At 48.8% G+C, this 25,857-nt stretch overlaps 2 protein-coding genes across 2 annotated transcripts in view; one reads left to right on the top strand and one right to left on the bottom strand.

The window, feature by feature from the left end:
* The window catches only part of FAM114A2 (family with sequence similarity 114 member A2), a 34,616-nt gene extending 26,762 nt beyond the window's left edge, over positions 1 to 7,854 (bottom strand). The window contains exons 1-2 of the mRNA XM_069763525.1: positions 7,717 to 7,854; positions 5,042 to 5,256 (exon numbers count right to left, since the gene is read on the bottom strand). Coding sequence (XP_069619626.1) covers positions 5,042 to 5,245 — 204 coding nt within the window. The 5' untranslated portion in view covers positions 5,246 to 5,256; positions 7,717 to 7,854. The remainder of the gene's footprint in view (positions 1 to 5,041; positions 5,257 to 7,716) is intronic.
* On the top strand, positions 7,843 to 23,769 carry MFAP3 (microfibril associated protein 3). Its single transcript, XM_069763526.1, has 3 exons — positions 7,843 to 7,935; positions 17,362 to 17,782; positions 18,844 to 23,769. The coding sequence occupies exons 2-3, from the start codon at positions 17,485 to 17,487 to the stop codon at positions 19,599 to 19,601; spliced, it is 1,056 nt and encodes a 351-aa protein (XP_069619627.1). The 5' UTR covers positions 7,843 to 7,935; positions 17,362 to 17,484; the 3' UTR covers positions 19,602 to 23,769.
* The last annotated feature ends 2,088 nt before the right edge of the window (positions 23,770 to 25,857 follow it).

Genomic DNA, 25,857 nt, shown 5'->3' with positions numbered 1-25,857 from the left:
ATAAAGACTAATGAGCTCCATGGAAAAATTAAGATTTTGGGCACTCACCGTAAAATCTCTTTTTCGTAGCCTTCATTGGAGGACACAGGAACCACAGATTATACGCTGCAACCTGGAGGCTGACACTAAGAATAAGGGAGGAAACTGTATCCCCCAATGAAGGCTATGAGAAAGATTTAAGGCTAGGTTCACACTAGCGTTGCGCCGCCCTGCGTCGGCGACGCAACGCGCGACGCACGTAAAACCGCGCGCAAACGCGAGCAAAAACGCTCGCGTTTTGCGACGCGTGCGTCGTTTTTGACGAAAATCGGACGCACAGAAAATGCTACAATGTAGCGTTTTCTTGCGTCCGACGCTAGCGTCGGAAACGACGCACGTGGCGAAAAACGCCACCAAAACAACGCACGCGTCCCCTATGTTAAACATAGGGGCGCGTCGCCGCTGCGTCGCCGCTGCGTCGCCGGCGCAACAGCGACGCACATTGGCGGAACGCCAATGTGAACGTAGCCTTATAACAAGCACCAAAGATCTTCATTGGGGGATACAAGAACCATGGGCAGTCCCTGGGGTGGGAGAACTAATACTAAGACCGCAGAAGGAAGAATAGCAATCCTTCAGGTTACTTACCCTTGTAACCTTCTGCTAAGAGTTGTATCACTACACGCAAAAGGTAAGAACTCCACTAAGGCTACTTTCACACTAGCGTCGGAATCTCCCCGTCGCAATGCGTCGGGCAGAGATTCCGACGCTAGCGTTTGACGCACTGCACAACGGGTGCAGCGGATGCATTTCTCCGGCGCATCCGCTGCCCCATTGTGAGGTGCGGGGAGGTGGGGGCGGAGTTCCGGCCACGCATGCGCGGTCGGAAAAAGCGGTCCGTCAGGAGCAAAAAACGTTACATTTAACGTTTTTTGCTCCCGGCGGTCCGCCACAACACGGCGCAACCGTCGCGCGACAGTTGCGCCGTGTGGCAAAGCGTCGCTAATGTTAATCTATGAGGCAAAAACGCATCCTGCAAACAACTTTGCAGGATGCGTTTTTTGCCATAAACGACGCATTGCGACGTCTGGCAAAAAACGCCAGTGTGAAAGTAGCCTAAGATGTGGGCTGAAGACTAAGTAGTGGCCCATAGGAATTGAAGAACAGATGCCTGCGGGCAAATGACCCAGGAGGCTTCTATCAGACGGAGGAGTGGGCCGTGCCTTGTTAGACGCCGCCTTAGTTTTGCCCAATCTTCCACACTTGCAGATCGAAACCAGTGAGCGCCCAGCTAAACAGAATAGCTTGGTGTTAGTGGCACAGGTTTAGCCTGTTAGGGGAAGAGACAGCTTTTTTTTTTTCCAAGATGTATTTTTAGCATCAGCATAATCCATGATTCTTGTGTTCCCCCAAATTCAAAGTCTGAGGAGAGGCAGCACAAAAAAAAATAAAATAAATAATATACATACATATATATATATATATATATATATATATATATATATATATATATATATATATATATATATATATATATAAAAAATTAATAATAATAGTAATCCAGCTGGTTCTTTAATTTAAGCCCTTAAAGGGTTATTCACAACTTGGCCATAAACAAGAGATTTGAGGGCAGATATCCATGCGTTTCTGATGATCATTTGTCTTTTCAGCACTTCGAACTAAAGTGAGATATCGGTGGAGAAGTGTGCTTGATGAATATTTTGTGGGTCGGAGTGTTTGGAAAGACAGACGTGATTTCCATCATGTCAGTGGAAGCTAAGACCAAGTCTACAAGGGGCATCAGTGTCCTGAATTTTGGACTGAGAAAATGGGCATGTGAAACTTTTTCATTCTCCAGACAGCATCAGGAACACCAAAACCAAACCGACAAGGACATAGGAGGTCAATCTCAAGGATCTACCTGGAACAGCAAGATGGAGGACTGACTCTCCAAGGCTTCAATCTTTCAGACCCCTGCCAGAGTCACCCACTAGATGGAAGAATAATACCTGGGGCAAGCAGGTTTTACCGATTGTACCATAGGACATGGAGCTGTCCAATGCGGCCAGGAGGCATCTCCAGGACCTTCAGGTCATGACTAGCTCAAGGCTGTGTGTAGGGAGTAGAGAAGAAGGTCCACGCCTCTATCTGACAGGGCACCACCACTATAATAGAAGTCCCTGCTCCGAGAACGGATCATACCAAGAGGTCTCCCCCTCTATTAACAAAGAACCTGGTGTCTTGGTGCCACGTATGTCTCCAAAAAAGCCCTTTCGCCAGAGGGTCATCTCAGTGGTCTTAAGGGTAGGATGCAAAGCTGAAAGCCTTGGAAGGTTGGTCGGGTGCCAAGCATACAGCCTCAAGAAGGCGGCGCTTGCAGGCGGAGGAATGGCAGGGGCATCGATACGCTCCAAAAATTAATTTAGGTGTTTTAGTTGTATCTGGATAGAGATGAAACTCCACCACAAGCAACAAGCTAACAGGGCTCCTGGCGGAATCCGGATAATGGAAAAGTACAGCTTACTAATATAAAGTGCAAGAAAAGTTTATTGATATAGTTTTTGATGTAGCGAGTTTATGTCATCAGCTTTTTTATGGACACTAAACTCTCCCAATCATTTCATCACAAGGCTGGTTTATGACTCTGTGCCCATTATGGCGACCTTCACCCAGTGCAGCCATGTGATACTGACATTATCATGGAAGCAGATGACGAAGCCGAAGACTGGACAAATGCCTGCAATTCTTTGCACAGCTGTGTAACCAAAAGAGCAGCAGTGCAGAAAAAAAATTCTTGAATACAAACCCAATAATAGCCTAGGGAATCCAGAGTTCGGGACCTATGACAAAAATCTACATTACCAGTCATTAAGGAGCTAAAACGAATAAGCAAAAAAAATGAGGACTTTTTTTTTTTTGCAGTTGCCTATTTTTTTCTAAATAAATGATTATCAGCATCAAGTTTAAATAAAGAGTTTTGCAAAGAAAAAAAAAAAAGATTATCGTATTTTTTTGGACTATAAGACAGCTTTTTAGCAAAAAAAAAAAAAAAAAAAAAAAAACCTTACCAAAAAGTGTGTGTGTCTAAACGTCCAGCTTCCTGGAGGAGAAGGCTGACAGTGCCTTTACTGATCACTGAGACCAATGCTCTTCCTCCTCCTGCCCAAAACTGATGTAGGAAGGGCAGGAAAGAAAGCTACCGGGACCTGTACAGAGGTTGTTCATCGTGAGGAGCTATGTGTGTGTATAAATATAGCAGAGCTGTGTGTTCATGCATGAAAGAGTGCTGTGTGTATGTAGAAGAGATGTGTGTGCATGCATGAATGAGTGCTGTGTGTGCATATAGCAGAGCAGTGTGTGCATGCATGAAAGAGTGCTGTGTGTATGTAGAAGAGATGTGTGTGCATGCATGAAAGAGTGCTGTGTGTGGATATAGCAGAGCAGTGTGTGCATGCATGAAAGAGTGCTGTGTGTATGTAGAAGAGATGTGTGTGCATGCATGAAAGAGTGCTGTGTGTGGATATAGCAGACCAGTGTGTGCATGCATGAAAGAGTGCTGTGTGTATGTAGAAGAGATGTGTGTGCATGCATGAAGGAGTGCTGTGTGTGGATATAGCAGACCAGTGTGTGCATGCATGAAAGAGTGCTGTGTGTATGTAGAAGAGATGTGTGTGCATGCATGAAAGAGTGCTGTGTGTATGTAGAAGAGATGTGTGTGCATGCATGAAAGAGTGCTGTGTGTATGTAGAAGAGATGTGTGTGCATGCATGAAGGAGTGCTGTGTGTGGATATAGCAGAGCAGTGTGTGCATGCATGAAAGAGTGCTGTGTGTATGTAGAAGAGATGTGTGTGCATGCATGAAAGAGTGCTGTGTGTATGTAGAAGAGATGTGTGTGCATGCATGAAGGAGTGCTGTGTGTGGATATAGCAGAGCAGTGTGTGCATGCATGAAAGAGTGCTGTGTGTATGTAGATGAGCTGTGTGTGCATGCATGAATGAGTGCTGTGTGTGCATATAGCAGAGCAGTGTGTGCATGCATGAAAGAGTGCTGTGTGTATGCAGAAGAGCTGTGGCTGTGCGTGTGCATGTAGAAGAGCTGTGTGTGCTTGCATGAATGAGTGCTGTGTGTGCATATAGCAGAGCAGTGTGTGCATGCATGAAAGAGTGCTGTGTGTATGTAGAAGAGCTGTGCGTGCATGCATGAAGAAGTGCAGTGTGTGGATATAGCAGAGCAGTGTGTGCATGTATGAAAGAGTGCTGTGTGTATGCAGAAGAGCTGTGGCTGTGCGTGTGCATGTAGATGAGCTGTGTGTGCTTGTATGAATGAGTGTTGTGTGTGCATATAGCAGAGCAGTGTGCATGCATGAGTGCTGTGTGTATGAAGAGCTGTGTGTGCATGCATGAAAGAGTGCTGTGTGCATATAGTAGAGCAGTGTGTGCATGCATGAAAGAGTGCTGTGTGTATATAGAAGAGCTGTGCGTGCATGCATGAAGGAGTGCTGTGTGTATGTAGAAGAGCAGTGTGTGTGTATTTAGAAAAGATGTGTGTGCATGCATGAAAGAGTGCTGTGTGTGCGTGTGTGAGCAGCGGCAGAGACTCATAGCTGAACCCGGGGAAGGTGAGCACAGTTTATTTAAAAAAAAAAAATTAACTTCTGCAAAAAAAAAAAGCCTAGGCCTCATTCAGAAAAACGATTTTTTCGAGTACGAGATAATCGGACCAATTATTCTGATCAGATCAGACTGTGCTATGACTGTCATCAGATTTTCTCGTACGTGGAGAAATTGTTAGGAAAAAAAAAGCCTCCACCTTCCCTATTCTGACAGCTGATGTGGATGTCATCTGAGTGCGGTCAGATTTAATCACGGACCCATTAATTAGATTCCTGATCCCAGATCAAAATCAGATACGTCTCCGATATTTTCTGTGGACCACTTGGTCCTGGGAAAAAAAAAAAAAAAAAAAAAAAAATCGGAAATTTGAAAAGCCTCATAGAATATCATGCTAAAATAGGGAGTGTGAATGTGGCCATACACCGGCGCCATCTTGCCCACTCCTCACCTGCTCCGGCTTGTCGGGGGTCTGCCCCTCGTCCTCCTCGGCGGACACACTGTTAGATTTGGCCTCGGGACGTTTGCGAGTTATGGCCACCGGTTCGGAGACGGCTCGTCCTTCCTCAGGGCTATCACTTTCCGTAGGAGCTGCGCTTTCTTCCTGCTCCTGCTCCATTCCCCCTGGGCACTCACTGCTCTCTTTTTCAGACATTGTTAAAACATCTAGAATAGAAACAGAAATGTACGTCCAAATATAAGAAATACTCAGAGAGCGGTGGTCACCGACTCATCCCGCTACTAAGGTGCAAGTAAAATGCCGCCATCACACCCCAGTATCAAGGTGACGACCTGTCTACAAAACCCCCAGATCTCATGATGGATCGACGTGATTGAGATTTACCTCCGCAGCATCGTAGGAGCAGAGCTCCACTGACACCGACCAGGATCCGAAGCGCCAACGATCCCGACCAGCTCTATACAGAAGAGCTTGTAAGCACTGGGCATGTAAGGCCACCAGTGCTAGCCTTCTCCTGCAAGGTTATGATCAGTGATGAGCGGACTTGCTCGGATTAGGTGTTATCTGAGCATGCTCGGGTGCTGACCGAGTGTCTTCGGTGCTGACCGAGTGTCTTCGGTGCTGACCGACTGTCTTCGGTGCTGACCGACTGTCTTCGGTGCTGACCGACTGTCTTCGGTGCTGACCGACTGTCTTCGGTGCTGACCGACTGTCTTCGGTGCTGACCGACTGTCTTCGGTGCTGACCGACTGTCTTCGGTGCTGACCGACTGTCTTCGGTGCTGACCGACTGTCTTCGGTGCTGACCGACTGTCTTCGGTGCTGACCGACTGTCTTCGGTGCTGGCCGACTGTCTTCGGTGCTGGCCGACTGTCTTCGGTGCTGGCCGAGTGTCTTCGGTGTGGCCGAGTGTCTTCGGTGTGCTCGAGTGTCTTCGGTGTGGCCGAGTGTCTTCGGTGTGGCCGAGTGTCTTCGGTGTGGCCGAGTGTCTTCGGTGTGGCCGAGTGTCTTCGGTGTGGCCGAGTGTCTTCGGTGTGGCCGAGTGTCTTCGGTGTGGCCGAGTGTCTTCGGTGTGGCCGAGTGTCTTCGGTGTGGCCGAGTGTCTTCGGTGTGGCCGAGTGTCTTCGGTGTGGCCGAGTGTCTTCGGTGTGGCCGAGTGTCTTCGGTGTGGCCGAGTGTCTTCGGTGTGGCCGAGTGTCTTCGGTGTGGCCGAGTGTCTTCGGTGTGGCCGAGTGTCTTCGGTGTGGCCGAGTGTCTTCGGTGTGGCCGAGTGTCTTCGGTGTGGCCGAGTGTCTTCGGTGTGGCCGAGTGTCTTCGGTGTGGCCGAGTGTCTTCGGTGTGGCCGAGTGTCTTCGGTGTGGCCGAGTGTCTTCGGTGTGGCCGAGTGTCTTCGGTGTGGCCGAGTGTCTTCGGTGTGGCCGAGTGTCTTCGGTGTGACCGAGTGGCTTCGGTGTGACCGAGTGGCTTCGGTGTGACCGAGTGGCTTCGGTGTGACCGAGTGTCTTCGGTGTGGCCGAGTGTCTTCGGTGTGGCCGAGTGTCTTCGGTGTGGCCGAGTGTCTTCGGTGTGACCGAGTGTCTTCGGTGTGACCGAGTGTCTTCGGTGTGGCCGAGTGTCTTCGGTGTGGCCGAGTGTCTTCGGTGTGGCCGAGTGTCTTCGGTGTGGCCGAGTGTCTTCGGTGTGGCCGAGTGTCTTCGGTGTGGCCGAGTGTCTTCGGTGTGACCGAGTGTCTTCGGTGTGACCGAGTGTCTTCGGTGTGGCCGAGTGTCTTCGGTGTGGCCGAGTGTCTTCGGTGTGGCCGAGTGTCTTCGGTGTGGCCGAGTGTCTTCGGTGTGACCGAGTGTCTTCGGTGTGGCCGAGTGTCTTCGGTGTGGCCGAGTGTCTTCGGTGTGGCCGAGTGTCTTCGGTGTGGCCGAGTGTCTTCGGTGTGACCGAGTGTCTTCGGTGTGGCCGAGTGTCTTCGGTGTGGCCGAGTGTCTTCGGTGTGACCGAGTGTCTTCGGTGTGGCCGAGTGTCTTCGGTGTGACCGAGTGGCTTCGGTGTGACCGAGTGTCTTCGGTGTGGCCGAGTGTCTTCGGTGTGACCGAGTGTCTTCGGTGTGGCCGAGTGTCTTCGGTGTGGCCGAGTGTCTTCGGTGTGGCCGAGTGTCTTCGGTGTGACCGAGTGTCTTCGGTGTGACCGAGTGTCTTCGGTGTGGCCGAGTGTCTTCGGTGTGGCCGAGTGTCTTCGGTGTGGCCGAGTGTCTTCGGTGTGGCCGAGTGTCTTCGGTGTGGCCGAGTGTCTTCGGTGTGACCGAGTGTCTTCGGTGTGGCCGAGTGTCTTCGGTGTGACCGACTGTCTTCGGTGTGCTCGGGTCCCCGCGGCTCCATGTCTCGGTACACACACTGGGATCACCTAACAGCCACTCCCTGCATGTGTACAGAGTGATTGACAGCTCAGCCCTGACAGACGCCGCCATTATTCGCCCAGAAAACTCTCAGAAGTGGGGAAACAAACAACTTCCGTCACTGTGTAAACAGCAGGACATGCTGGGAGTTGTAGTTGAACATCACTAATTGTTTTGAGGCGCTGGAGACAACGACCAGCCGTAAGGGCTATAACTAGCGGCAGGCATGCTGGGCCTTGTAGTGAGTCCCCCCCCCCCCGAGCAGCGGTGAGTGACGTTACCTGTGTGGAGGAGCGGAGTCCCTGCGTGTGACGTCACCGCTGCCCGCAGCTCTCCCGCCACGTCACACTGACACCGCTGGGGTCAAGGAAGCAGCGGGGACCCGGAAGTGATCTGTCAGCAGGCAGCGAGGACTTCCGGGTGCCGTCAGCTGGGCGGAGGAGGGAGCCTGCTGCAGATGTCGCCGCGGGGAGGACGGGACGTAGAGTCAGGAATGACCGGTAGGCGCTCCGTGTACTTACCCACTGTGTCAGGGGAGATGGCGGCGGAGAGAGCCGTGTGTCTGCAGCACCCTGCTGTGCCCGCTCATATAGTAAGCTCTTACCACTCAGCTCTAGGGGCATATTGCCATTACTGGAATGCACTGCGGATGCTCTTACCTACTGAGCAGGAACCTTTATCTGATCATTGTCCTATATGGTGCTCTTACCCACTGAGCTCCAACAAGACCTGTTATCTAGCTGGATACGTGCCCTACATTACAGGTGCTTGTACCTACACAGCGGGGCTGTCGGTGCTCTTACCTACCGCACAGTGTCTCCACAAGTGTCCTGTGTTACAGGTGCTCTTACCTACCGCACAGTGTCTCCACAAGTGTCCTGTGTTACAGGTGCTCTTACCTACCGCACAGTGTCTCCACAAGTGTCCTGTGTTACAGGTGCTCTTACCTACCGCACAGTGTCTCCACAAGTGTCCTGTGTTACAGGTGCTCTTACCTACCGCACAGTGTCTCCACAAGTGTCCTGCGTTACAGGTGCTCTTACCTACCGCACAGTGTCTCCACAAGTGTCCTGTGTTACAGGTGCTCTTACCTACCGCACAGTGTCTCTACAAGTGTCCTGCGTTACAGGTGCTCTTACCTACCGCACAGTGTCTCCACAAGTGTCCTGCGTTACAGGTGCTCTTACCTACCGCACAGTGTCTCCACAAGTGTCCTGTGTTACAGGTGCTCTTACCTACCGCACAGTGTCTCCACAAGTGTCCTGCGTTACAGGTGCTCTCACCTACCGCACAGTGTCTCCACAAGTGTCCTGTGTTACAGGTGCTCTTACCTACCGCACAGTGTCTCCACAAGTGTCCTGCGTTACAGGTGCTCTCACCTACCGCACAGTGTCTCCACAAGTGTCCTGCGTTACAGGTGCTCTCACCTACCGCACAGTGTCTCCACAAGTGTCCTGTGTTACAGGTGCTCTTACCTACCGCACAGTGTCTCCACAAGTGTCCTGTGTTACAGGTGCCCTAACCTACCGCACAGTGTCTCCACAAGTGTCCTGTGTTACAGGTGCTCTTACCTACCGCACAGTGTCTCCACAAGTGTCCTGTGTTACAGGTGCTCTTACCTACCGCACAGTGTCTCCACAAGTGTCCTGTGTTACAGGTGCTCTTACCTACCGCACAGTGTCTCCACAAGTGTCCTGTGTTACAGGTGCTCTTACCTACCGCACAGTGTCTCCACAAGTGTCCTGCGTTACAGGTGCTCTCACCTACCGCACAGTGTCTCCACAAGTGTCCTGTGTTACAGGTGCTCTTACCTACCGCACAGTGTCTCCACAAGTGTCCTGTGTTACAGGTGCTCTTACCTACCGCACAGTGTCTCCACAAGTGTCCTGTGTTACAGGTGCTCTCACCTACCGCACAGTGTCTCCACAAGTGTCCTGTGTTACAGGTGCTCTTACCTACCGCACAGTGTCTCCACAAGTGTCCTGTGTTACAGGTGCTCTTACCTACCGCACAGTGTCTCCACAAGTGTCCTGTGTTACAGGTGCTCTTACCTACCGCACAGTGTCTCCACAAGTGTCCTGTGTTACAGGTGCTCTTACCTACCGCACAGTGTCTCCACAAGTGTCCTGTGTTACAGGTGCCCTTACCTACCGCACAGTGTCTCCACAGGTGTCCTGTGTTACAGGTGCTCTTACCTACCGCACAGTGTCTCCACAAGTGTCCTGTGTTACAGGTGCTCTCACCTACCGCACAGTGTCTCCACAAGTGTCCTGTGTTACAGGTGCCCTTACCTACCGCACAGTGTCTCCACAGGTGTCCTGTGTTACAGGTGCTCTTACCTACCGCACAGTGTCTCCACAAGTGTCCTGTGTTACAGGTGCTCTTACCTACCGCACAGTGTCTCCACAAGTGTCCTGCGTTACAGGTGCTCTTACCTACCGCACAGTGTCTCCACAAGTGTCCTGTGTTACAGGTGCTCTTACCTACCGCACAGTGTCTCTACAAGTGTCCTGTGTTACAGGTGCTCTTACCTACCGCACAGTGTCTCCACAGGTGTCCTGTGTTACAGGTGCTCTTACCTACCGCACAGTGTCTCCACAAGTGTCCTGCGTTACAGGTGCTCTTACCTACCGCACAGTGTCTCCACAAGTGTCCTGTGTTACAGGTGCTCTTACCTACCGCACAGTGTCTCCACAAGTGTCCTGTGTTACAGGTGCTCTTACCTACCGCACAGTGTCTCCACAAGTGTCCTGCGTTACAGGTGCTCTTACCTACCGCACAGTGTCTCCACAAGTGTCCTGCGTTACAGGTGCTCTTACCTACCGCACAGTGTCTCCACAAGTGTCCTGTGTTACAGGTGCTCTTACCTACCGCACAGTGTCTCCACAAGTGTCCTGTGTTACAGGTGCTCTTACCTACCGCACAGTGTCTCCACAAGTGTCCTGTGTTACAGGTGCTCTTACCTACCGCACAGTGTCTCCACAAGTGTCCTGTGTTACAGGTGCTCTTACCTACCGCACAGTGTCTCCACAAGTGTCCTGCGTTACAGGTGCTCTTACCTACCGCACAGTGTCTCCACAAGTGTCCTGCGTTACAGGTGCTCTTACCTACCGCACAGTGTCTCCACAAGTGTCCTGTGTTACAGGTGCTCTTACCTACCGCACAGTGTCTCCACAAGTGTCCTGCGTTACAGGTGCTCTTACCTACCGCACAGTGTCTCCACAAGTGTCCTGCGTTACAGGTGCTCTTACCTACCGCACAGTGTCTCCACAAGTGTCCTGCGTTACAGGTGCTCTTACCTACCGCACAGTGTCTCCACAAGTGTCCTGTGTTACAGGTGCTCTTACCTACCGCACAGTGTCTCCACAAGTGTCCTGTGTTACAGGTGCTCTTACCTACCGCACAGTGTCTCCACAAGTGTCCTGTGTTACAGGTGCTCTCACCTACCGCACAGTGTCTCCACAAGTGTCCTGTGTTACAGGTGCTCTCACCTACCGCACAGTGTCTCCACAAGTGTCCTGTGTTACAGGTGCTCTTACCTACCGCACAGTGTCTCCACAAGTGTCCTGTGTTACAGGTGCTCTTACCTACCGCACAGTGTCTCCACAAGTGTCCTGCGTTACAGGTGCTCTTACCTACCGCACAGTGTCTCCACAAGTGTCCTGCGTTACAGGTGCTCTTACCTACCGCAGTGTCTCCACAAGTGTCCTGCGTTACAGGTGCTCTTACCTACCGCACAGTGTCTCCACAAGTGTCCTGCGTTACAGGTGCTCTTACCTACCGCACAGTGTCTCCACAAGTGTCCTGCGTTACAGGTGCTCTTACCTACCGCAGTGTCTCCACAAGTGTCCTGCGTTACAGGTGCTCTTACCTACCGCACAGTGTCTCCACAAGTGTCCTGTGTTACAGGTGCTCTTACCTACCGCACAGTGTCTCCACAAGTGTCCTGTGTTACAGGTGCTCTTACCTACCGCACAGTGTCTCCACAAGTGTCCTGTGTTACAGGTGCTCTCACCTACCGCACAGTGTCTCCACAAGTGTCCTGTGTTACAGGTGCTCTCACCTACCGCACAGTGTCTCCACAAGTGTCCTGCGTTACAGGTGCTCTTACCTACCGCACAGTGTCTCCACAAGTGTCCTGCGTTACAGGTGCTCTTACCTACCGCACAGTGTCTCCACAAGTGTCCTGTGTTACAGGTGCTCTTACCTACCGCACAGTGTCTCCACAAGTGTCCTGCGTTACAGGTGCTCTTACCTACCGCACAGTGTCTCCACAAGTGTCCTATGTTACAGGTGCTCTTACCTACCGCACAGTGTCTCCACAAGTGTCCTGTGTTACAGGTGCTCTTACCTACCGCACAGTGTCTCCACAAGTGTCCTGCGTTACAGGTGCTCTTACCTACCGCACAGTGTCTCCACAAGTGTCCTGTGTTACAGGTGCTCTTACCTACCGCACAGTGTCTCCACAAGTGTCCTGTGTTACAGGTGCTCTCACCTACCGCACAGTGTCTCCACAAGTGTCCTGCGTTACAGGTGCTCTTACCTACCGCACAGTGTCTTCACAAGTGTCCTGTGTTACAGGTGCTCTTACCTACCGCACAGTGTCTTCACAAGTGTCCTGTGTTACAGGTGCTCTTACCTACCGCACAGTGTCTTCACAAGTGTCCTGCGTTACAGGTGCTCTTACCTACCGCACAGTGTCTCCACAAGTGTCCTGCGTTACAGGTGCTCTTACCTACCGCACAGTGTCTCCACAAGTGTCCTGTGTTACAGGTGCTCTTACCTACCGCACAGTGTCTCCACAAGTGTCCTGTGTTACAGGTGCTCTTACCTACCGCACAGTGTCTCCACAAGTGTCCTGCGTTACAGGTGCTCTTACCTACCGCACAGTGTCTCCACAAGTGTCCTGCGTTACAGGTGCTCTTACCTACCGCACAGTGTCTCCACAAGTGTCCTGCGTTACAGGTGCTCTTACCTACCGCACAGTGTCTCCACAAGTGTCCTGTGTTACAGGTGCTCTTACCTACCGCACAGTGTCTCCACAAGTGTCCTGTGTTACAGGTGCTCTTACCTACCGCACAGTGTCTCCACAAGTGTCCTGTGTTACAGGTGCTCTCACCTACCGCACAGTGTCTCCACAAGTGTCCTGTGTTACAGGTGCTCTCACCTACCGCACAGTGTCTCCACAAGTGTCCTGTGTTACAGGTGCTCTTACCTACCGCACAGTGTCTCCACAAGTGTCCTGTGTTACAGGTGCTCTTACCTACCGCACAGTGTCTCCACAAGTGTCCTGCGTTACAGGTGCTCTTACCTACCGCACAGTGTCTCCACAAGTGTCCTGCGTTACAGGTGCTCTTACCTACCGCAGTGTCTCCACAAGTGTCCTGCGTTACAGGTGCTCTTACCTACCGCACAGTGTCTCCACAAGTGTCCTGCGTTACAGGTGCTCTTACCTACCGCACAGTGTCTCCACAAGTGTCCTGCGTTACAGGTGCTCTTACCTACCGCAGTGTCTCCACAAGTGTCCTGCGTTACAGGTGCTCTTACCTACCGCACAGTGTCTCCACAAGTGTCCTGTGTTACAGGTGCTCTTACCTACCGCACAGTGTCTCCACAAGTGTCCTGTGTTACAGGTGCTCTTACCTACCGCACAGTGTCTCCACAAGTGTCCTGTGTTACAGGTGCTCTCACCTACCGCACAGTGTCTCCACAAGTGTCCTGTGTTACAGGTGCTCTCACCTACCGCACAGTGTCTCCACAAGTGTCCTGCGTTACAGGTGCTCTTACCTACCGCACAGTGTCTCCACAAGTGTCCTGCGTTACAGGTGCTCTTACCTACCGCACAGTGTCTCCACAAGTGTCCTGTGTTACAGGTGCTCTTACCTACCGCACAGTGTCTCCACAAGTGTCCTGCGTTACAGGTGCTCTTACCTACCGCACAGTGTCTCCACAAGTGTCCTATGTTACAGGTGCTCTTACCTACCGCACAGTGTCTCCACAAGTGTCCTGTGTTACAGGTGCTCTTACCTACCGCACAGTGTCTCCACAAGTGTCCTGCGTTACAGGTGCTCTTACCTACCGCACAGTGTCTCCACAAGTGTCCTGTGTTACAGGTGCTCTTACCTACCGCACAGTGTCTCCACAAGTGTCCTGTGTTACAGGTGCTCTCACCTACCGCACAGTGTCTCCACAAGTGTCCTGCGTTACAGGTGCTCTTACCTACCGCACAGTGTCTTCACAAGTGTCCTGTGTTACAGGTGCTCTTACCTACCGCACAGTGTCTTCACAAGTGTCCTGTGTTACAGGTGCTCTTACCTACCGCACAGTGTCTTCACAAGTGTCCTGCGTTACAGGTGCTCTTACCTACCGCACAGTGTCTCCACAAGTGTCCTGCGTTACAGGTGCTCTTACCTACCGCACAGTGTCTCCACAAGTGTCCTGTGTTACAGGTGCTCTTACCTACCGCACAGTGTCTCCACAAGTGTCCTGTGTTACAGGTGCTCTTACCTACCGCACAGTGTCTCCACAAGTGTCCTGCGTTACAGGTGCTCTTACCTACCGCACAGTGTCTCCACAGGTGTCCTGTGTTACAGGTGCTCTCACCTACCGCACAGTGTCTCCACAAGTGTCCTGTGTTACAGGTGCTCTCACCTACCGCACAGTGTCTCCACAAGTGTCCTGTGTTACAGGTGCCCTTACCTACCGCACAGTGTCTCCACAGGTGTCCTGTGTTACAGGTGCTCTTACCTACCGCACAGTGTCTCCACAAGTGTCCTGTGTTACAGGTGCTCTTACCTACCGCACAGTGTCTCCACAAGTGTCCTGCGTTACAGGTGCTCTTACCTACCGCACAGTGTCTCCACAAGTGTCCTGTGTTACAGGTGCTCTTACCTACCGCACAGTGTCTCTACAAGTGTCCTGTGTTACAGGTGCTCTTACCTACCGCACAGTGTCTCCACAGGTGTCCTGTGTTACAGGTGCTCTTACCTACCGCACAGTGTCTCCACAAGTGTCCTGCGTTACAGGTGCTCTTACCTACCGCACAGTGTCTCCACAAGTGTCCTGTGTTACAGGTGCTCTTACCTACCGCACAGTGTCTCCACAAGTGTCCTGTGTTACAGGTGCTCTTACCTACCGCACAGTGTCTCCACAAGTGTCCTGCGTTACAGGTGCTCTTACCTACCGCACAGTGTCTCCACAAGTGTCCTGCGTTACAGGTGCTCTTACCTACCGCACAGTGTCTCCACAAGTGTCCTGTGTTACAGGTGCTCTTACCTACCGCACAGTGTCTCCACAAGTGTCCTGTGTTACAGGTGCTCTTACCTACCGCACAGTGTCTCCACAAGTGTCCTGTGTTACAGGTGCTCTTACCTACCGCACAGTGTCTCCACAAGTGTCCTGTGTTACAGGTGCTCTTACCTACCGCACAGTGTCTCCACAAGTGTCCTGCGTTACAGGTGCTCTTACCTACCGCACAGTGTCTCCACAAGTGTCCTGCGTTACAGGTGCTCTTACCTACCGCACAGTGTCTCCACAAGTGTCCTGTGTTACAGGTGCTCTTACCTACCGCACAGTGTCTCCACAAGTGTCCTGCGTTACAGGTGCTCTTACCTACCGCACAGTGTCTCCACAAGTGTCCTGCGTTACAGGTGCTCTTACCTACCGCACAGTGTCTCCACAAGTGTCCTGCGTTACAGGTGCTCTTACCTACCGCACAGTGTCTCCACAAGTGTCCTGTGTTACAGGTGCTCTTACCTACCGCACAGTGTCTCCACAAGTGTCCTGTGTTACAGGTGCTCTTACCTACCGCACAGTGTCTCCACAAGTGTCCTGTGTTACAGGTGCTCTCACCTACCGCACAGTGTCTCCACAAGTGTCCTGTGTTACAGGTGCTCTCACCTACCGCACAGTGTCTCCACAAGTGTCCTGTGTTACAGGTGCTCTTACCTACCGCACAGTGTCTCCACAAGTGTCCTGTGTTACAGGTGCTCTTACCTACCGCACAGTGTCTCCACAAGTGTCCTGCGTTACAGGTGCTCTTACCTACCGCAGTGTCTCCACAAGTGTCCTGCGTTACAGGTGCTCTTACCTACCGCACAGTGTCTCCACAAGTGTCCTGCGTTACAGGTGCTCTTACCTACCGCACAGTGTCTCCACAAGTGTCCTGCGTTACAGGTGCTCTTACCTACCGCAGTGTCTCCACAAGTGTCCTGCGTTACAGGTGCTCTTACCTACCGCACAGTGTCTCCACAAGTGTCCTGTGTTACAGGTGCTCTTACCTACCGCACAGTGTCTCCACAAGTGTCCTGCGTTACAGGTGCTCTTACCTACCGCACAGTGTCTCCACAAGTGTCCTGCGTTACAGGTGCTCTTACCTACCGCACAGTGTCTCCACAAGTGTCCTGCGTTACAGGTGCTCTTACCTACCGCACAGTGTCTCCACAAGTGTCCTGCGTTACAGGTGCTCTTACCTACCGCACAGTGTCTCCACAAGTGTCCTGCGTTACAGGTGCTCTTACCTACCGCACAGTGTCTCCACAAGTGTCCTGTGTTACAGGTGCTCTTACCTAACGCACAGTGTCTCCACAAGTGTCCTGTGTTACAGGTGCTCTTACCTACCGCACAGTGTCTCCACAAGTGTCCTGCGTTACAGGTGCTCTTACCTACCGCACAGTGTCTCCACAAGTGTCCTGTGTTACAGGTGCTCTTACCTACCGCACAGTGTCTCCACAAGTGTCCTGTGTTACAGGTGCTCTCACCTACCGCACAGTGTCTCCACAAGTGTCCTGTGTTACAGGTGCTCTCACCTACCGCACAGTGTCTCCACAAGTGTCCTGCGTTACAGGTGCTCTTACCTACCGCACAGTGTCTTCACAAGTGTCCTGTGTTACAGGTGCTCTTACCTACCGCACAGTGTCTTCACAAGTGTCCTGTGTTACAGGTGCTCTTACCTACCGCACAGTGTCTTCACAAGTGTCCTGCGTTACAGGTGCTCTTACCTACTCAGCAGCACAGTGAAGTTGCTCTTACCCAGCTGTACAGTGTCTTTACCAGTGTCCTGCATTATGTGCTTTTACGCACTGCCCAATGTCTTTACACGTGTCCTACATTACACGTGCTCTTGCCTTCTACACAGTATATCCACAACTCTCCTGTATCAGACAGGTGCTCTTACCTACTCAGCTGCACGATGTAGGTGCTGTTACCCAGCTGTATAATGTCTTTACAACTGTCTTGCATTACTTGCATGACCTCGGCTATTTCGGCAAGAATCTTCAGCTAATCATTGTCTCATCTAGTGCTCTTGCCCACTTAGCTCTGTGGTGCCGGAGCTCTTATCTAGCTGGGCAGTTGTTTTTACCTGCTCAGCTGCACAGTGTAGGCAGTCTTCCTTCTTGGGCAGAAGCGCTTAGTCAGCTGATCAGTGTCTCCAATGGTGCTCTTATGCACTGAGCTTTCTAGTACCGGTACATGGCAATCATTACAGGTGTCCTTACCTATTACATATTAGGAAAAACATGGACTTCTCTGGAATAAGACATCGGATCGCAGATATCAAGGTATCATTTTATTCAGCTTCCTATGATCTACATGCCTATATAGAAGGCTCAGGGGGGTTGATCCTACTGATAGATTCCCTTTCACTTTTTGTTGGGAGAAGTGGAATCGCTCCCTTTAAGAAGACATTGTCTTTAGGTGTAATCCTCTTATAGCCTGTCATTTTTGCAATGATCGTTCTCATTTCTATATTTCGAGAGGTATTTGAGCAGGTTGCAGAGAATAACAATGGGAGCGCTGAGTGTGGGCTGTTGGGTGGAATGAGGCTGAACCTGTTTTTTTTTTTGCTGTAGCTACGTGTGTACGGTGCCCTGTACAGTGTCTCCCCTGAGGTCACAGAAAAACCGGTCTTGTTTTGTCTCTTTTAGGCATGATCTCTGCTACGGGAAGGTGGTGGAGACCAGGCTGCAGCTTGTAGCCACCGATGACCGATCTGCTGGAGTCTCCCATGTCCGGACCTCTTACCCCGGAGTATACAGCTGTATGATCAGATGGAACGGCCCAAGTCTTTTCTCTCTTCTCTGCCCCTCTTCTTCCTTATCCTCTGCAGCATCCAGGCAGGATTGCTTTCCAATGCCCAAACCTTACCCAACACCACTCACCAGCTGAGCCTCCACAATGCCTCCGTACATGCCCAGTTGCAGATCTCCGCCAACGCTCCTGCCCACCGAGACCAGATCGCCAAAGAGGGCAGCAGCACCGTGATAGAGTGCAACCTCAATGCCAGTCAGAATGGGGACGTGGTGTGGTTTAATTCCAAAGGGCATCATCTGGGAGAGGTGGAAGGAGGTAAGATGGCCGTGGCGAGAGGTTGCCTCAGCTGGTGGCAAAAACTGAGGGCTGATTCATCAAGCCTGGCATTTTATACTCCAGTCTCGGTCTGGAGGAAGATGCACCAATTCTATCCTTGGGCTGTTGTGTGCCAGGGTCAAAATGAATCTAAATTTTGTCAGGGCCCGCTCAGCCCCATCTTTAGCTGTGCTCTGCCCACTTTTGAAAAAGTTGGTGAAGCTGGTGTAAAAAAAACTCCAAAAATCTCGAAGTTTTTGTGCAAGACTTTTTAAACAGTCTCATGCCAAGTTTCGTTCACAAACTGATGAATCGTCCCTGAAATTTTTATCTTTTGAATGAATTTTGAACCCAGATTTTAATGAGTAACGTGAACATGAGGAGACCCTCTGCTGATACCTACGGGAGTCACACAGGGGTCTGCAGTACAGGACATAACTCCTCCTATCTGCAGTTATTTCCAAGAGTTACCCTTCAAGGTGAAAGCATATTTCCATATTTTGGAACCCTTAGCGATCAGCTGGGATCTGTCGGAGAACCTGGCAGTAAGTGTGTAGTTTCCCTGTAGTGCCCCCACAGGGGATACCAAGTATTGCACAGGGCCTATTCAAATCAATGACTGCCTGTGCAATGCCGGAGACCACGGGTCCTCCAGAGACCACGGGTCCTCCGGAGACCACGGGTCCTCCGGAGACCACGGGTCCTCCGGAGACCACGGGTCCTCCGGAGACCACGGGTCCTCCGGAGACCACGGGTCCTCCGGAGACCACGGGTCCTCCGGAGACCACGGGTCCTCCGGAGACCACGGGTCCTCCGGAGACCACGGGTCCTCCGGAGACCACGGGTCCTCCGGAGACCACGGGTCCTCCGGAGACCACGGGTCCTCCGGAGACCACAGACTCTTAGTTAACATTATGGCCAAGGAACAAGAGTTTAGGATTTATGAAAGTGGGAATAATCGTTTGTGTTTTTATTTCCCCTCAGTTATGATATTTTAGTTAAGTTAATTAATATTTTCTGACTTTTTAACTTTTTGTTTTCTGATTTTCTGTTTCTTGCAGGGGGGAAATGGTTGATCTCCTCCACCGGAGCACTTAATATCACCAGCGTCACATTTGCTGACCGAGGGAGGTACACGTGTATGTGTCCGGTTGGGAACACCACGTCCTATTATACCGTTACCCTCCGTGTGACTTTTACCTCCGGAGACATGGGCATTTATTACGTGATCGTCTGCTTGGTGACCTTCACCATCACCCTCATCTTGAACATCACCCGACTCTGCATGATGAGCAGCCACCTCCGAAAGACCGAGAAAGCCATCAACGAGTTCTTCCGTACAGAAGGGGCCGAGAAGCTTCAGAAAGCCTTCGAGATCGCAAAACGGATCCCAATCATCACCTCGGCTAAAACCTTGGAGCTGGCCAAGGTGACCCAGTTCAAGACCATGGAGTTTGCACGTTACATAGAGGAACTGGCTAGAAGTATCCCCTTGCCACCGCTCATCTTCAACTGCAGGGCTTTCATGGAAGAAATGTTCGAAGCCGTACGGCTGGATGACCCGGACCAGGTTGAAAAAGATCACGTAGGTGGGATCTACACCATCAGTCCAGGGATGAACCGGAGTGGATCTCCTGCGGGTGACTCTGAGGACAGTTCCGTGCAAGGGCAGGAGATAGCCGTCAACGTGTCGGTTCATCCCCAGTGCGAGACTCAGAGCATTAACACCAACCACTCCCAGGAGGGCGCTCAATCGGTCGCCCTGGAGGAGGTTATTACTGTAGTGGATGAGGACCCTCCACCCGAAGCCACCGCGTGACCACCCGAGCTCCGTGATGAACCCGAAGACCTGTTACAGATAGTGTGAACGTTTCCATCCCACCTCATTCCTTCCAGTATATTAAGGAGCTGTGCCAAGCCGCGTCATTACAGATTTTATTATAGTAGGGTATCCCTACTTGTAGCGTTGACTATATATTGTTCTCCAAAACAGCGCCACTCTTGTCTGAAGGCTGTTTCTAGTATTGCACCTCATCCCCATTCAAGTGAATGGGATTGAGCTACGGATACAACCCACCTGTTTGTAGAAGAAGGCAGCCATTTTTTTTCTAAGCCTGTAAGTAAATGGGCGGCTATGTCTGGTAGTTTTTTTTTTTTTTTTTTTCTGCGCATGAGGTTTCTCAGTTATTGTGCTCACCTGGATATAGTAGAACTCTATTTTTAATAATTTTTTTTTTTTTTTTTTTTTAAAGGAGTTTCCACCTGCCCAACTTGACATTGGCCATGGAGAGAAGCAGCCGCACACCAGACCATATAACTGAAGAGAAAGAGTAACTACCTATTAACAGGATAGAGGATAAATGTATTATTTCTGGGGGTTTGACCTCTGGGATCCCCACTGATCACTAGAGAGAGGTATGAATGGAGGAGTACTGAGCATGCGTGACCATCAATGGCTATAGGATTGGTTGTCGCACATGCTCTCTACTTGCACAGGGATCTTTGGGCTCCCTATTCTCAGGATCGTTGGGTGTCTCTGCAGCCAGGACCCCTAAAAATCATAAACTTGTCATCTATTCTGTAAACCGCCCCCTTAATAGGACTTGCCAGGTGGTTGCCGTTCACCGTGCAGCAGTTTCTCTCCATACCGGATGTTAGACCAAGAGGGAGAATAAGGCTGGACAACCCCTGTTACAGCGGAAATGGGTAAAGGGGTTTCTCCATTTTCTGAAATGGGTAAAATTGCAAAGTGCTTGTTAAAATGATTTACCTCTTATTAAATTCCTCTCCCATTATGAAGAATGGAGGGACTCCTGTCTATCTATAGTACTTCTCATTGCCACGGTTACCAGCTGCCACTATGTTCTTATCAGCAGTGGCTGATCTAGGCAAGGTGCTGCCTCTGATTGCAGCATGGGAGAGCACACTGTCAATCATCAGGAGCGCACCGCTCCTGGCAAGCAAGAAGCAGGGGAGCAGCGCGGTCCTGAATATAGAAGATACATTCAATCTTTAGTTCAAGTTTGCAAATACTTTTGTTTATTGATCGTGTTGTGGATTGAGTTACATCCAATGTCCACGCACATCACAAGCTGCCTGCAAATTTTACTGGCTCCTTATAGTAGACACGGGTTACACAGTCGTCACAGTCAGTAATGTAACTATGAGTAAACGATTGGATCTAAATGTCCTCCAAGATCAACTTCTCCCAACAATCATTCCCATTGAGATCCCTGTGGTCAATCCTCAAAAAGTGGGGGTGGACTAACAAAAACACAGAAATTGTCATAAACTCCATGCGTGGTCTTACTCTGATTAGTAGTGCTGAACGAATGTACCCCAGTAAGGTGTTATCTGAGCATGCTCGGGTGCTAACGCAGTGTCTTCGGTGTGCGCGAATAATATGTTTGAGTCCCCGCGGCTCTTCCGACAACCGCAACACATGCAGGGATTGCATGTTTGTAAGACAATATCCTTGCTTCTGTTGTGACTGTTGAACAGCTGTGAGACATGCAGCCGCGGGGACTCGAACATTGTCTTTGGCGTGTCAGTTGGCACGCTAGCATTCTCCGATAACGTCTTATCCGAGCACGTTGGCTCATCACCACTGATTAGATAAGAATGGGCGGTCATTAGTCACGATCAGGCCCAGGCGCTTATATCAAGTTGCCAGGACGAAGGGCAGAAGTCCTAAAAAATAAGGAGTCTTTGCATAAAGAGCGGTCCAGCTTTAGCGATGCGTAGATCCTTGTGGCTTCGTCTTTCACCCTTCACTGATCAGCGTTAGGCGGGTAGAGAGATCTGCGTCGCTGCATAGTTCTCGTAGTGATCAGGTAGGCTATTGTGTCCGTGTTCTCTCTTCCTCCAGACTATAAAATGCAAACACTCTAGCAAGATTTTTTACCTTGCTTAAAAGTGTGTCTTCTAGTCCAAAATTTATAGTATATGATTCCATGGCTGAGAAGCACACCATACTTACCAGGGTGGATAAAAATCAATGTTTTTTTTTTTTAAAATCAAAAAAATCGGATTTTTTTCAATAAACTGCTTTTTGAGTAAAATATTTTACCATCCAAAGGTTCTTCCATCATGAGATAAAGCTGAGTTGTTTAACTCAGTAGAATAAAGGCTGTATATGTGTAACATTCACAATGCCATGCTCTTCCAGAGGTTTCTGTAGGATTAGTGGGCAGTTTCTCTCCTATATTATCCCAGACGCTCGCTTTACTTACGCAGTTCTCAAAACTGAATTTGACTCCGCAGAGGTCCCAGCCTCTTCTTCACGGCAAAAATGTTACAACATGAACAGAGTTGAGAAAAAGACCTTAATCCTATTGTTCTACAAACCTATGAATACAGAATCAACCCCTTCAGTGCCAAGTCCAAGAAGTTAGACAATATGTTTCTGATTGTTTGGAGTGGAATAGATCTGCACAACACAAGAAGAATGTGAATCTAAGTGTGAGGAGGAGGAAGGGCAAGCAGACAAGAAAATGAAAGTGAAACTTTGAGCACAATACTGCAGCATAGCCACAGACAGACAAGTCTGGATCTGTTTGTGTGTACGATCTGAGGTTTATTACATTCTTTCCTTATAATGGCAGCAGGCCGTAAAAGAGACCCAGTTTGGGAATATTTTAATGAAGCTCCTTCGCCTATCGGTAAGGCAGGCATGCGTGCAAAATGCAAACGATGCAACAAAGAGATGCAAGGCCTGGTGGCGCGAATGAGGCAACATCATGAGAAGTGCGGTGATGAAGATGAGTCATCATGAGAAGTGCGGTGACGAAGATGAGTCATCTGAAGGGGTTGATTCTGTATTCATAGGTTTGTAGAACAATAGGATTAAGGTCTTTTTCTCAACTCTGTTCATGTTGTAACATTTTTGCCGTGAAGAAGAGGCTGGGACCTCTGCGGAGTCAAATTCAGTTAGGTAGAAACTTTGATTTAAATCACTGATTTAAATCAAGCCTTACTGACTAGTGATTTAAATCGTGATTTAAATCAAATCCACCCTGGTACTTACTAATGAGAGGTATATTCCCTGACATAACATTGATTGGCATCATGTGGGAAAAATGTTTATAATCCTGAAATATAAAATAACTTTCACCATTTTTTTTTTTTCCATGAAAAATTTCAATTTTCCTTGAAGTTCTGTTGTCATGGTATATTTACTTCCTACATATATCCATCGGGTTATACAAGGGGAAAAAAATGATAACACCACCGTCTCCCCCTGAGGTCTTACTATGTCTCTGGGGGAAATATATATAAATGAATGCTCAGCCCACCATGCAATCGGATCATTTACCGGGAATTTCCTTACCGTACTTTATCATAGCCTATAGAGCACCAACATATTCCGCAGTGTTGTACCCAGATTGTCACTGTTACTGTCACCGGTGGAACCACAATCTGTTTTTGGGGAGAAATGCACTGCCAGACTCATGGCGGCTGCTTATCCATGACGACAAAGCATTGGGCATGCTGAATATCCATTTTTCTTTTATTGTCCTTTCCCCTTATATTTGCCATTAAATGCACGAATTGGGGTCTACAAATTATTTTTGCAATTGGTTCGTATTAATGACGTTATACCGTTTGGCTTTTATCGGCTGTCTTCTTTAATGAGTTAACTGGAAATCCTTCAGTGAGCTCAATGTGATGGGAACTCTTCTGTCACTGTGGTGAGCAAAAATGAAAACCTAACATTTCATATATTTTTCAGGCTTGTGCCTCGTATCTGATCACATTATTACACCTATAGGGTTTGTTTTTTTTGTTTTTTTAAATCAGTCGATTTTCTTTTTTTCCAGTATTACTATGTATTTTCTATGTATGTCTTGTATTCTGTTCCGATGACCAACAATCTTGTATCGCACCATTCCTGATTAATCTTGTATTATCTCTGATCGAATCATTCTTGTGTTGTTGTTTTTTTTTTGGGAAATGTAGAAATGAAATGATTAAAAGAAAACAAAAATGTTTGGATGTTTCATCTTTCTTTAGGCGTCGTAAAGGCTTGTGTAGATTACTTCTCCATATGACCTAAGAATCACTTTTATAAGTCAAAATGAATAGATTAATATAATTATTATTATTAATTAAAGAATATATTAATCTATCTCCATGGTAACAGACTACAAAACAATCCTTTGTAGTCGTTCTCTTCCTTCCATGTGTCCACTAAGTTTTGTCTGCAAACATAAGGAGTTAGGAGCCAGATCTGACTACACAGGAATGGTTTGTAGTCTGTTACCGTGGAGACGCACACCTGCATAGAATACAGAACACTAGGAGATTTTTTTAAATTTTGCCACTAAAAAAAAAAAAAGTGCATTGGAGCAGGATAATAAATGGATGCAAAGGTGGAGTCACATCAATGATCATCTGACCACCACAGATCTCTCTTAAAGGGGTTTTCCATTTAAAAAAAAGTGGACCCCAAATGCTCTTATAAACAGAGCAAGTCTTATCTAGTCCAACCCTGGCTTTTTTCCCGCTGCTCCGGTCTCTGCATGTTGGTGGGTTAGGCGATCTTTACATACTGTGAGTCGCAGGTCTTACGTTTAGCCTGTGTTTTGTTCCTCATGTTAAATGGACTTTGTTTCCATTGGTGCTGAAGAGGTCTGCAAAATGAAAGATGTTCGCAGGCCATCCCTGACCATAGGGAGTTGAATAGGAGCGACTTGTAACGTATGGACCCTGCAGCCCCGCTCCAGGTCTATGGGGCTGGAAGTAGGGACACAAATATAAAAATTATCATCTATCCAGCGGATAATTTTTGAACCAGAAACACATGGGCTACTTGCACTTTGAACAAGTCTGTAGGAACCTGTTCACACACCACCAAGAAACTTGAAGACACAAAAGAGCACAGTGAGGTCAAAAATACTCTGTTGTAAATAAAATAACAGTAATAAGCAAGTGCTAGTCAAAAGATGGAAAAAACAGGGTATTTAGTTGATACGTTTTTTTGCAAAAAAATGTATACGAAGCTGCTCCACCAATCGTCAAGGTATACCCATATAGAGCAGTTCTACCTAATGTATATAATCCATATCTGATGTATTTAAAAACCTGATCATCTGTATAGTACTTGTATAAGCAGGGTTCAGAGAGGGAATATCCATGTGGACATGCTGGATGGAACAGCTTTGTTGCAAATGACCCATAAGGAGTGGTGGACTCCCTAGTCTTGTAGAAACAAGATAATTTTTGCAGACTATAATTACCCCTTTAAGTTAATTGCATCATGTCTATTCCACAGATGTAGGGTCTGTTCTCCAGTTCTCCCACTAGAGGGCACTATTCCTATGGTAATATATTATTATACTTAATCTCCATAACACACGACAATTATCCGTCTATGATGACAGCCAACAATTTGATTGTTTTCATAGAAGATCACAGCAGAAAATGTGTTCTCCATCTCTGGGCTCATGTGCAGTAATAATATTGGAGATATTTAACCAAATATATGAATGTCACTCCTTAAAGGGAAACTCACTAGATTCCTACTCTCCAGCCAAAATACATGCAGGGATTGGCCGTTTGTTTGGTAATCCCTGCACGTGTTGCGACTATCGAACATCCGGGAGACATGCGGGGAATCGGTTTGCCCCTTATCCGATCACGTTCGCTCATCACTTTTACGGACCTGTCAATCAACTGGAGCAGTCCTCTGATTCATGCTGACTATTTAAGGGGCATGAAGCCGCTATAGGGGGCAAGGTGCTATTCTTTATATGAGTAAAAAAAATCAGACATGCCTTCAATTAATGGGATTCTCCAGAAATCGACCATGAAAAAAAAATATATATATATATATATTTATATATATATATATATATATAGTACAGACCAAAAGTTTGGACACACCTCATTTAAAGATTTTTCTGTATTTTCATTACTATGAAAATTGTACATTCACACTGAAGGCATCAAAACTATGAATTAACACATGTGGAATTATATACTTAACAAAAAAGTGTGAAACAACTGAAATTACGTCTTATATTCTAGGTTCTTCAAAGTAGCCACCTTTTGCTTTGATGACTGCTTTGCACACT

The sequence above is a fragment of the Ranitomeya imitator genome, chromosome 4 (genome assembly GCF_032444005.1).
Source record: "Ranitomeya imitator isolate aRanImi1 chromosome 4, aRanImi1.pri, whole genome shotgun sequence".
In the NCBI taxonomy this organism is placed as follows: Eukaryota; Metazoa; Chordata; class Amphibia; order Anura; family Dendrobatidae; genus Ranitomeya; species Ranitomeya imitator.
This window is presented reverse-complemented; position numbering and strand designations above follow the sequence as displayed.